Genomic DNA, 13,125 nt, shown 5'->3' on the forward strand with positions numbered 1-13,125 from the left:
GTTCCAAATATGGCCTAATTTTTTAACTAGAATTTTTTCGAAACAAAATACAAACATAGACGCTCACAAATATGTACATACACCCACCCGTATAATCGCACACAACCATACCCTACTTTGATGAGCACCTTCGAGAGACTAAGTGCAAGAAAATGATCCGGTGGGTTGAGATTGACGAAATCATCACAGGTGACTCACTGTCAACAGAAATTTCACCTTCCACCATTAAAAGAACATTTCGCCTTTCATAAAATAAATTGGGTTTTAAACTCTGGTGGGATGAGGATGCTACCACCCATTGCCCTCTTAAACATCACTTAATTTTGTAGTTTGAGACAACATACCTGAGAACACATTTCTATTTTTTTACTACTCACTCCATTCACTAATATAAAAACTTTTAAATATTTAAAGTAGACTAGGTACGGACCAAAGACAATGAATCTACACACAAGTTGTAACTCATATTTTCTAAGTTGTGCACGGGTTGCAACTAATATTTTTTCAGTTGCATATAGGTTGCAACTGATATTTTCACAATTACGTCTATATTGCACCTTGTATTTTTTTTTTCGGTTGCACATGGGCTGCAATTGGTATTCCCTCAGCTGCGTACTAGTTGCAACTGATATTTTCTCAATTGCGCATAAGTTGCAAATAATATTTTCAGTTACATATGATCATATTTTATCAGTTGCGCATGGATTGCAACTTGTATTTTCTGAGTTACGTATGCAAATTAAATAGCTAAAAAATCAACTTAGACTTAATAAAAATCAGTCGCCTGATATCTAGGTGCTCTCGTACAATAAACCACAGCTTAACGCGCAAGTATTTTTCCGTTATCGGTTTAATATCTACATAGCAACAACTATGACAATACATTAAACTAGCGATATCATACCATTATTGGTTATGAGTTATGACTAAGTCCTGATCATTGACCTCCACCTCAAATACCAAAAGATACTTCGGCAACCAACATTTATTTAGATTCAATCAATAATGAGTAATACATGGAAGAAGACATCATAATATTAAGAAAAGATTTGAGATACGATTTTCTACCGTATCTTCAAAAACAACCTTGGTGTCCGTCGTGTGAACGCAGCGACGACGTCCAGGCCCCAGCTGCAGAGACAGAGGGGCAATCCAATAACTCGCCGGTTGGACCCACCTGCCAGCCACAGCGCGCGGCGCGTCCAGCTTAACCCGCACACGTTAAAGTGTCAGCTACGGTACAACGGCCACCTCTCTCTCTCTCTTTCTTTCTCTCTCATCGCCGTCTGCCAGTTCCTCTCTCCTCGCCGCGCCGCCATGAACAACCTGCTCACCGTAAGTGCCCCGCTCTCCCGCATCCCTCCCTCTCCCCCCCTCTGAACCCTCCTCTCCCCTGATCTCATCGCGCTGGCTCCTCCAATTGCTTCGCCGAGTGTGACGGGGATCCAGCACGCGAGCTCGAGATCTGGGCGGGGCTAGTCGCCGTGTCCCCTCCCGCGCGGAGGCTTCCAACTCCTGGCGGAACCGCCGGTCTTTCGCCAGGGAAGCTCCAAGTCGGCTGCGCTTGATCGGGTCTGGCGGCGGTGGAGTGACTGGTGGGGAAACGGATTGCTTCATCGGCGCCGCGAAAGAAACAGAAAATGCCACGCTAGGAATCGTCTTTGTTGCTCAGATGTGCCGGGCGAAGTAGAAAGAATTTTCCTTTTAGGATGGTGGCGGTAGATCTGATTTTCTGTGTTATGAGCTGGTTCTGCTAGGAGCAGGGGGCTACTTCTGTCTTTTTTTTTTTTTTTTTTCGATAAAGGATGCTTTCATTACTTTTATAAGCAATTACATCCAGCCTCTGCATAACCAGGATGCACACAGCCGTTTATGATGTCTCAGGTTCGAAAGTGATAAAAAAGAAAAAAGCTAGGCGAGATACACATCAAAGATGAAACATAAAACGCCTAAGAGATAGGTGGGGCATCTATCCGTAGACTATGCTGCCACCCATGTTGGGAAAAAGTATCCCTCGCCGTAGCCTCCAACCGTGTACAGACCTCCGTAAACAGGTCTCGGTTCTCCACTCGCTGAAGAGGTAACCACGAACGGAGAATACCTGTACATCTGTAGATGACCTGCAACAAAGAGCAATTTTTATCATTAAAAATCTTGTCATTTCTACATAGCCAAAGCGCCCAGATAACTGCTAGCGCCCCCACCCTAAGAAGCAACTTAAACCTTGAATCAACCCCATGGAGCCAATTACCAAAAATATTGGCAACACTAGTCGGAGGATACAGGGTAGACGCTACTTGGATGACTGACCATATAGATCTCGCAAATTGACACTGGAAGAACAAATGCTTGATTGTTTCGTCCTGTTGACAGAAAACACATCGAGTACTCCCATGCCAATTACGCTTAACAAGATTATCTTTGGTGAGGATTACCCCTCGACGAAGATACCATCCAAAAATTTTAATTTTTAATGGTATCTTCATCTTCCAAATCTTTTTATTAATATCAACTGGTAGATCAGAGAGAAGGATCGCGTTGTAGAAAGATTTCACAGAAAAAGCACCGTTGGCATGAAGGTTCCATCTAAATTCGTCCGGTTCGTCCGATAAATGAATATCCCCAAGCCGTTGAATTAAGGTATTCCATGCCGCAAGTCTTTGTCCAAGTAAAACCCGTCTGAACGTCACATTCGGGGGTGAGGTAGCCATTACGATAGCAATGGTATCACCTTGACGACGAACAATCCTATAAAGAGCAGGATACCGTTCACTTAGGGGTGCGTTGTCAAGCCAAGCATCTTCCCGAAACGTATTTGTGCTCCATTTCGATTGAAAAAGTGCCATGGCGAAAAATTCATTTTTAGTCGCCATTAGCCCGGCCTGTATGAGAATCCCCTGGTTTCCAAACCATTTGGGATAATGTCCTCGAACCGATATACTTTCGGCGAAGGATAGTCTCGCCAAATCCCATCCTCGATGAGGAGCTTAAATGACCATTTTCCCAATAGGGCCGAATTCTTGACTTCCAAATCATGAACTCCAAGCCCACCTTGGTCTTTGGGACTACAAACTATACTCCACTTAACCAGTCGATATTTCTTTTTCTCACTGTCCCCTTGCCAAAAGAAGCTGGATCGATACTAATCGAGTTTATACGGGAATTCCTTTTGGTAAGATGAAAAATGATAACATATACAAGTACCATGTTTGTGAGTACCGAATTAATGAGTATCAATCTTCCACCTAGGGACAGAACTTGCCTTTCCAGCCTACTAAGGCGTTTTGTAGTCTTTCTTCCACTAATTTCCATTCCGCGATTGTAAGTCTCCGATAATGAATCGAATACCCAAATAACGAATCGGAAATTGGCCTTGCCCACAACCAAACAACTCTGCGTACGAGTCGCATCATTTTGGGCATCACCGGCAGAACAATTCACTCTTATGGAAATTGATTTTCAATCCCGACAATTGCTCAAAGGCCGCCAAGATTAATTTCAAGTTCGAGCTTTTTCAAGATCATGATCCATAAATAGAATTGTATCATCGGCATATTGAAGTATAGATAAGCCACCATCAACTAGATGTGGAATCACACCTTCAATCGGCCATCGGCCTTAGCCCGCTCTATGAGTATAGCTAATATCCGCTACAATGTTAAACAACATCGGTGATAACGGATCCCCTTGACGTAACCCCTTTCGTGTTTGGAAATAGTGACCGGTGTCATCATTGACCCGGATTGCGACACTACCCCCATACACAAAATCATTTATCAGAGCGCGCCACTCTGGAGAAAAACCTTTCATCCTGAGTGTTTGCTGTAGAAACGACCACTTAACTTTATCATACGCCTTTTCAAAATCTAGTTTCAAAATAACCCCATTTAATTTCTTAGAATGCATCTCATGTACCGTCTCATGCAAGACCGCCACTCCATCAAGGATGTTTCTTCCTTGCATAAAGGCCGTCTGTGATGGCTGGACAACATGATCCGCTACCGTATTAAGTCTAATGGTGGCCACTTTCGTGAAAATCTTGAAACTTACATTTAATAGGCAGATAGGTCTATATTGTTGAATCCTTTCTGCCTCATTAACTTTCATAACAAGATTACTTCACCAAAATTTAGACGAAATAATTCTAGTTGTCCAGAGTGTAGGTCATCGAACAAATCTAGAAGGTCCGATTTAATCGTGTCCCGTAAAGTTTGATAAAACTCACTGGGAAACCATCAGACCCGGTGCTTTATTGCATTCCATTTGGAAAACCGCCTTCTCGAACCTCTTCCTCGGTATAAGGTGCGGTTAGTAGACCATTTTCCTCAACGGAAACTTGGGGTATATCATACATTAAATCCTCATAAAGAGAGAAAGTACTTTCCTCCGGAGGACCAAACAAGCCTTTATAATAATTAGTAATGTACGATTTGAGCTGCTCATGGCCTTCAATCACCCCTTCATCTTGAGTAAGAGAATGGATACGTTTTTTCCGATGTCTTCCATTGGCTAAAGCATGGAAATATCGCGTATTTGAATCTCCCTCTAAAATGAACTGGGCTTTGGATCGCTGGTACCACTTGAGTTCCTCCTCACGAAGAAGACTCGCCATCTGCGCATTTGATTGATTTTTGAGTTCAATCTCCTGCGTCGACAACGGTCTAACCTCCGCAAAGGCCTCAAGCTCATCAATGACCTTTGATAAGCGAGCCTTCTCTTTTTTAAGAATACCAGCCGTATGGGCAGCCCAACCACCGAGATGTTTGCGTAATGATCGCATCTTATTGTTCCATCTCGAATTGGAGAGTCGCCACCGACTGTCTCTCCCAAACCTTCTTAACCATATCATGAAAACCATCCCTATGTAACCAGCCAAGTTCAAATTTGAACGGCCGCCTACACACAGGGCGGGGTTCCTCAGTGGTTAGAAGGATGGGGGCATGGTCGGACAGATTTACAATACGTTCTAGTGCACGGACAGACACCATAGGGTATTTATTTTCCCATTCGGTGTCCATCAACACGCGATCTAGTTTCTCGTAGGTGGGTTCAGCAAGTCGTTGGCCCAAGTAAACTGTCGACCAGACATGAACACCTCCCTTAAATCAAGACTGTCAATGACAGCATTGAATAGAAAAGGCCAATGTCCATCAAAGCGGCCTTTGCTTTTCTCATGAGGGAATCTCAACAAATTAAAATCGCCTCCGATTAAAATCGGGTAGGGATTATCTTTTGTAAGATTAACCAACTCACGCAAAAAGTCAGCTTTAAAAGCATCCTGAGCGGCACCATACACAGCGACCAAAGTCCACTTGAACCCGTTCGCTTTATTCTGAATGTCGAGTTTAACGTGGTACTCTCCATCAGAACTAGCTAAGACAGTCATGGTATCAATACGGACGCCAAGTAAAATACCACCGGATCTACCACGGGGTGGGCGAGAAAACCACTGAAAGTTAATTCCGCCTGACAATCGGTCAAGAAAACTTTGTGTGAAATTCCGCCTACCCGTCTCCGATATAGCAATGAAATCTAAATCATAATCTCTACAACCATCGGCAATGTGAGAATGCTTAGCCAAGTCACCAAGACCTCTGCTATTCCGAAACATGCCGTTCATCGAGAAACTATTTTGGATTTAGACTTTTTGCCATATCTACGAGATTTCTTTCAGTAGATGATCTAGAACCACGTTCGGAGGCCGAGAGATCATAAACCGAACTAAGCTCTGAGTCGTCTAAATCAACGTCTCGCACACCTCCAACTAACGCCGAGAGAAGAGGACCATCTAGGATGCCATCATCTTCATCATCGTCAACAGTGGAAGTAGCCACTCGGTGGATCCATTTGGAGCAACCGTTAAACGGTCAAGCTCCGTCTGTCTCAACACATGAGCCAAGCTAAAATCTCAGCCGAACCTCTACCCAAAGAAATTCCTACACTACTCAAATTCGAAGAAATTCTAGTATCGAAAAAGAAGTGAAGGACTTGGATGAAAAAGCGGTACTGCCGTGTCGAGGTTCTTTTCCGCCTTACGCCGCATAGCCCTCTCGCATCACGTCTTCATCCGTAGCCTCCACGCCACCCTCCGTCGTAGCAAACCTCCCACTCCTCCTCACCGGCGGGCCGCGCCACCGGTGGAGGAATAGTGGGGAGGATGCAAAACGGGGCCGCCGGCGGAGGCGGAGACGAGCATGGTGAAGAAGACCGTCCCGACGCCGGTGAAGAAGATCTCGATGCGGGGGTAGATGGCGATGAAGCCCCCGCACCGAACCCGACCGCGACGCCGAAACTCCCCGAAGGCGGCGAGGGCGCCGGATCCGCCGCGTCGCCACGAAGGAGACCGGCCGGGCGCCTCCCCAACCGGCCCCCGCCCTCCTCCCGAGGCGCACGGGCGAGGACGGCGCCACCCCGGGCCCTCCGCCCGGCGACGGGTGCTCGGCCCGAGGCCGGCTGCGCGAGCGTGGCGGGATCGCATGCGATCCCTCGCCCCCCGCCGGGCTGTTGCGATGTCGCCGAAGCGAGGGACGGTGGGCGCTGCCCCACCGTGGCGGCGTCTGGTGCGGCGCCCAGTGCTGAACCCCGCCGGACCGGGGGTGTCTTTCTTGCGTCGCCGCAACACAGCGAGTGAGGCTGGCTGCGACGCCGAGCTCAAGGCCGGGCCGCCGCCGCTCCACCACCACCGCGGCGTGTCGCCGCACTCCCAAGTCCGACGAGCCAACCGTCGAAGAAGAAGCCCGTGGTAGCCCCTCTCCGTCTCGTGGCGAGGTAGAAGACGGAGCGGGAGCATAGAGGACCACCAAGAGAAGCAGGAGACGAAGACACCGGACGAGTCCTCCCCGCATGAAAGTCCGAACACGCGACGGAGGCGGAGTTGCCACCAAGTGTGGCGACACCGACAAAGCTCTAGCCACAATCGCCTTGCCCCCTGTCGATCGTCGGCGAGTGGTTAAACGGGGTCATGGCGACACGAGTAACCGGCACCGAAGGCCGAGCCGAAGTAGGCAAAGATGCATGACCATCAACGTCCATAAGTGAGGCCCCGGTGCCCCCTCCGCCGTGGCATCATCAAAACCATCATCGTCACCATGAGCCGCATCATCCCCATCTTCACCCTTCCAAAAGAAAGGACGAAACCTAGGGTCCGCGTGTACTCGAAGGCTCACGGCGAAATCTGAACCTCGTATCCATTAAGCCGCAAGCGAGCCAAGACTCTAAGCATGGTGGTCCGTGCTTGGCCTTATCTTTCTCCGGAAACGTAAGTATCTCTCATGGCCACCCGAATACGAACCGTCCCTTGACTCCTCAAGGTGTACAAATCCACATCAACAAAGTAGTACCAATAAACGTACCAACAGCCCAAAGACCGAGGAAGTGGCGTAGAGCATTCGGGACACCCTCGACATGCACCCAAACAGCTCCATCACAAACTCGGCACAACATCCTGCCGAGTCCAAGAAGAAACCATGGCTCGTGCATTAATCTTCGGCACACTCATCCGCATGCCGTCAATCCTCGACAAGTCCTCGCGGTAGGGATCCCAATCGAAAAGCGTTATCACCATGAGGTCGCGCCTCCCACTTCCAAGTGGGATTCCCCGGACACATGCGCGCCATGAGATTCTCGAATATCTGCGCCGCAATAGTCCCCTCCCCGACACACCGAACCAAAGCCGTAGGTGCTCCGCCGGATAGCAACCGTGGCTTATAAACCGAGTCGGGAACCTGGAGATCTAGCGTGGCGTCATTACCGCAACCCACAAAAAACTCATAGGTCTCGGGGTCTTCAACAGGCAACGAATAGTGGGATGAGCCCCGCAGTCACAAACCAAGCAAGAATGAGGAACCTTGCGGTCCTTAGAAGCATGAGTGTTGACCGCGCACTTCCAACGACGACCCGCTTTCTTCGGCTTCACCACGGGTGCGATCACCGCAGCGCAGCAACCACCGGTGGAACAACCGCATCGGCGGTGCAGAACCGTCTCCAATCTGCCGTAGGTCCAACGGCGGGTGCGGGTCCCGCATGTGTCCCCTGCATAGGAGTCAAGCGGCACAACAAGATACCACCTCCCGCTGTCCCCGCGGCTGCGACGGGTTTCTTCTTCCTCCTCTTCTTCTGCTGCCCAGCTGCGCCGGCGGATTAACTTTCTTGTGGTACTGTGACACCACCGCCGCTTGCAAAGGATTAGTAGCGGGGAAATAATGACCTTGAAATCGAGCATACCGCTGCGGCGGTACTGTGGGTATGGCTGCTGCGAGGATGGTACGGCGGCCGCCGAGGGGCACGAACGGAGCGGCCGGCATGCGCGGCTGCGGCGGGCGAAACCCGCCCGAGGCCGGGGCGGTGGAACAGGGGCCGGCGGCATGAGTGCCCCTGCGGCCAACCCCGGAACCCGGAGGGCCTTGGTACCCTCCGGCTACCGACGCAGCTGCCGCCGCTGCGCGACGAGCCGGCGCCGAAGAAGAGGGCGCCGTCCCCGGGGGAACGGGCGCCGTCCCCGGAGGAACGGAGCGGGGCGGCCCGGCCATGGGACCCGAGCCGGCCGACGCCACAACGTCGGCGAACGATCGACGAAACGGAGGACACCCAACGGCGGCGGCCGACGGCGAGAGGATTAGGCGATGCTCAGGTGGAAGGGGCGGCGGCGCTGATGGATACGAGACGGAGGCGACGTGGTTTCGGCGTGGTGACGATCGTATGATTGCATGATCGATCGTCGTCACCCCCGCCCGTCTAACCCCACGCTGCAGGCCCACTAGCGCGCGGCCCAGCTTGGCCCAACACTGCCGCGGCCCAAGGCGCGAAGATCCCGCTGCCTCGGTTTGAACCGAAGGCAGCGAAGCCGCCCCGCTCGCTGGCCGGAGCTCGCCGCCGGACGTCCGCCTTGCTCCCTTGGCGGCTGCGTCGAGGAAGTCACCGAAAACCGCCGGCGGCGTGAACCTCTTGGGCGGCAGAGGGCCTTTCCACCCTTTAAGGCGCGCCGGCTGCCGCGGAATCCGCCTCCCCGTCGGCGAGCTAGAGGACGCCCGACGAGGCATCGCAGCAGCACGCGGAGGAGACGACGAGCGCGCCCGCGGCACAGCCCTCGCCACCGTGGAAGCATTCCTCCCCCAGGACCTGGACGCCGTCGCCGGGAAACCGATCTTCGCCCAAAAATCCTCCAAGAGCGCATCACGATCAAGATCCTTGTTGATCGGCATCACCTCCGGATCATCTTCAAGGCCAGCCCACGCCACCTCCTCAGCCACCGAAACTCCATCCTCCACCTCCAGATCGTCTAGCGGATCGAATCGGCCGTGAGAGGGAGCAGGGAACACCGTCGGAGGGATAGAAGAGCCTGACCGCCGGCGGGCTAGGCGCGCCGGGGTCCGCCAGGGCTCGTCCATCGCGGCCGAAGCTGTTGCCCCTTCACAATCGCGGCCGGAGGGATAGAAGAGTCTTTTTTTTATTAGGACACAATCTTATTAGTTGTAGCTGGTGAAAGTAGCACATTTGGCTTGTCAGATTGGTTTCATAACAACCGAGCCCTCTTCTTTGCAACTGCCGCAGTACATTTATTACATATTGTGAACATTCCGCTTTTGCAGGATTCCTTTGAGCTTCCTCGGCGTGATTCCTCAAGAGATGGGGACGTTGAAATGGGAATGCATCAGCCTGATGCTTCAGATAATTTAAAAGGTTTCTTAAAAAAGGTAGTCTTCGGAGAATTCTGTAGCCCATGTCTCTGCATTTTGCAACAGTGCACTTTGTCCAGTTTCTGCACTTCAGATTAATGACATGATGGTTTGATGCATAGGTCGATGGAATCGAGAGCCTAATCGCTAAGCTGACGAATCTCTTGACTAAGCTCCAGGTCCATTCATCATTCCCCAAACTAATATTTTCCTGCTTCTTATGTTTGCTCATGTATTCATTTTAGTAGCAACTATGGGATCTTTTGTCTCAGTATTAAGTTCCTTGCTGAGTTTATCAATGCCTTGCAGTTTTATAAAATATATTTGCACGCCGCTTTTGCTTGCAGACTGCAAATGAGGAATCAAAAGCAGTTACAAAAGCGAGTGCCATGAAAGGTGAGAACTTGTGTACTTTTGCAGCGAATGAGTTTGGACTCTCTTGAAACTTTCGCTATACTCATAGTCAGACACAACAATACTTTTATACAGCGATTAAGCAGCGAATGGAGAAAGATATAGATGAAGTTGGCAAAATTGCTCGCTTGGCAAAGGCAAAATTTGATGAACTGGAAAAAGACGTATGTTTCCCTGCTCGTGAATGGCATTTTCTCTTAGCAGTATTTGCGTAAATTAATCGTCTGTTGCCCCTGTGATACAGAACCTTTCTAACAGGCAGAAACCTGGATGCGGGAAGGGTTCTGCAGTAGACCGATCAAGAGAGCAGACTACTGGGTAAATTTACTGCTGATTTCTGTTTTTGATCTCTTCCCTTTATGAATTAGTGTTATTCACTATGCTTATTACTGATCCCTACAGAGCAGTAAAAAAGAAATTGAAGGGACGGATGGATGAATTTCAGGTATTGTTTATTCTAACTGGAATGTCTAACTTGGCATGTATGTGAGGATTTTCCTGTTCCGTGAACAAATGTTCCCTATAATGCCCAATAGTTCTTAATATGCAAAGACAATTAAAACTAGTCAATATTTCTATTTACGAGGGCTATTTCATATGCCTCATAGAGCACCAGGGAGAAACCACTCTGCATCCATGCCTATGAGACATCAATCTTGTTCTTCATAAGCGGGGAAAGTGGCTCCATTGATTCTTGTATATTCTTACAGCTGAAAATAAAGACATTAATGAAAACTGCTTAGCTAAATGTCCCAGTCTGGACTTCCATTTATCACTTGATGGTAAGACTGTAGAAGAGCGTTCCTTAGTCAGTATGACAGATTGGTAGGCTTCATTGATTCTTTTATGTTCTTACAAGTAAAATAAGACATAAGTGAAAACGGTTTAGCTAACTGCCACAGTTTAGACCTTCATTAACTCCCCTGATGGTAATGCTCTAGAAGAGCCTTACCATTCTTAGTCACTGATGGATTGATGGAACGAATGCTATCGGCCTGATGTCTCTGAAGAAGCCTGAAATATATTAATGGTGTTACCCTCTGATGCAGGTATTGAGAGAATCAATCCGGCAGGAGTACCGGGAAGTCGTTGAAAGAAGAGTATTCACTGTAACAGGAAATCGCCCTGATGAAGAGGTAAATAGTTGCAACAAATTTTGATATGTGGTTAATTTTGTACTTTGCATTGCAATGGCATTTATATGTTTTATTTACACTGTGCCTCCTTACTTTGGAACCTGCAGACTATTGATGATTTAATAGAGACTGGGAGAAGTGAGCAAATATTCAAAGATGCGGTTCAACAGCAGGGGAGAGGCCAGGTAAGTTATATATAACATGATCGTTACTTACTGTGGGAAAACTCATCAAAATCTCATCAGGATAATTTTGTGTTTTCCAGATTTTGGACACTGTTGCTGAGATACAGGAGCGACATGACGCTGTAAGGGATCTGGAGAGGAAGCTTCTGGAGCTGCAACAGGTCACCATTCGTTTGCATAAGCTCTTATATGATTTCATAGCTCACTGCATGCATATGTGAATACATGTGGGATTATCGTCTTAATTTACCCCAGTCCATTGGTTTTGCCTTGTAGATATTCCTGGATATGGCAGTGTTGGTCGATGCTCAAGGAGACATGATCAACCACATCGAGACACATGTAACACCACTTAGGAAAACTGTTTATTTGTAATAGATCTAGCCAATTTTATGAACAAGCAAATCATTGGTGCTAACACTTGCATTGTCATGCCCTTTTTCTTGTTCCAAGGTTTCAAATGCTACCAACCACATATCGCAAGGTGTGGGCGCCCTCCAGAACGCAAAGAAGCTGCAGAGGAACTCGAGGAAGTGGATGTGCTACGCCATCATCCTTCTCCTCGTGGTAGTGGTGATCGTCGTCGTTGCAGTTATCCAGCCATGGAAGAAGTAACTCCTGAGCGCGACCTGAAACCGAAGATCTCGGCGGAATATATATACTGTTTTCCTGTTTGTGTAATCTGTGTAGTCCGTGCCCACTCTTCTATCGCTTGTACCTATGTTCACCCAGACAAATGCCCATATTGTTTGCCCTTTGGGGCTACTGCTATTCGTTTGAGTTTCTGTGTGCTCCAACTATGCTAGCTGTGAAACTGGTGAATACGAAACTCAGTTGTGCACCCTGATTCCTGAATCTTTTATTGCAGTTGTGCAGCAATGCTAACAACATACTATAAGAAAGTCTTGATGTTTGTTGCTGGATCTAAAAGCTTATTTGTCTTCGGCCTGATTGTTGCTGCTGTCGCCTTCCTCATCGACGACCTCCAGGGCCTTGAAGTGCTTGCCATCCAGCAGGTACGTGCCGACAGCAAGCCGCACAGCCCAGACGTCCTTCGGCTTCCGCGCCATTATCCTGGGCAACGTTGGAATATCAGGTGCCACAAAGAAAAGGCATATCCACTGGACTGCTTGTAGAGTGTAGGATTGGAGTGCTACCTCCCGACGTCGCCTGGTTTGACGCGGCCGGCGTTCTGCCGAAGCGAGGGCACCGACGCTGCGGTCTTGAGCATTGGTGGTTCCTCGATGATGACAATTGGCGAGCCGACCTTGAGCTTCGCCTTTGAGATGTCGGAGGCGTCGCTGTTTGCGCACCGGACACTGATGCTGGAACGATATCGTCGGACTGGAAAGGTTGGGATCGGCAGCCATACGGCGCAGCAGGATGAGGGAGATACAGCAGCAGCGGTTGGCTGTAGTAGCATCATCGTGCCTACTGAAAGCAGGATAAAGATAAGGGCCTTGCAGTTGTGCCTGTTAACCAGTGGCCAGTGGTGTGCCGTGGACCAGGCAAGGAGGCAAACGGAGCGTGGATATTAATTCTGATTTTCTACGCCCTCTTTAAATCGTTACCGAGTGCACTACTGTAACACCCCATTTTTTTCCAAACCTGCTTTTTTCTTCAAGTTAAAATTTTGAGCCAACAAAAATTTTATTTAACACTTATGATTGAGTGTAGGTTAGAATTCTTGCTTGGGTTAACTCAAATACTTTTCTT

General features: G+C 48.8%; 2 protein-coding genes across 2 annotated transcripts; one reads left to right on the forward strand and one right to left on the reverse strand.

The window, feature by feature from the left end:
* Positions 1–1,201: 1,201 nt before the first annotated feature.
* Positions 1,202–12,256, forward strand: LOC127333874 (syntaxin-132). The gene is made up of 12 exons (XM_051360313.1): positions 1,202–1,335; positions 9,588–9,692; positions 9,797–9,853; positions 10,022–10,070; positions 10,164–10,252; positions 10,333–10,406; positions 10,491–10,533; positions 11,138–11,224; positions 11,332–11,409; positions 11,490–11,570; positions 11,686–11,751; positions 11,863–12,256. The coding sequence occupies exons 1-12, from the start codon at positions 1,318–1,320 to the stop codon at positions 12,022–12,024; spliced, it is 909 nt and encodes a 302-aa protein (XP_051216273.1). The 5' UTR covers positions 1,202–1,317; the 3' UTR covers positions 12,025–12,256.
* LOC127333875 (protein CHLORORESPIRATORY REDUCTION 42, chloroplastic) lies at positions 12,232–12,919 on the reverse strand. The gene is made up of 2 exons (XM_051360314.2): positions 12,567–12,919; positions 12,232–12,483 (listed from the first exon to the last, which is right to left on the reverse strand). The coding sequence occupies exons 1-2, from the start codon at positions 12,833–12,835 to the stop codon at positions 12,342–12,344; spliced, it is 411 nt and encodes a 136-aa protein (XP_051216274.1). The 5' UTR covers positions 12,836–12,919; the 3' UTR covers positions 12,232–12,341.
* Between the last annotated feature and the right edge of the window lie 206 nt (positions 12,920–13,125).

Source organism: Lolium perenne, chromosome 2 (assembly GCF_019359855.2).
Source record: "Lolium perenne isolate Kyuss_39 chromosome 2, Kyuss_2.0, whole genome shotgun sequence".
In the NCBI taxonomy this organism is placed as follows: domain Eukaryota; kingdom Viridiplantae; phylum Streptophyta; class Magnoliopsida; order Poales; family Poaceae; genus Lolium; species Lolium perenne.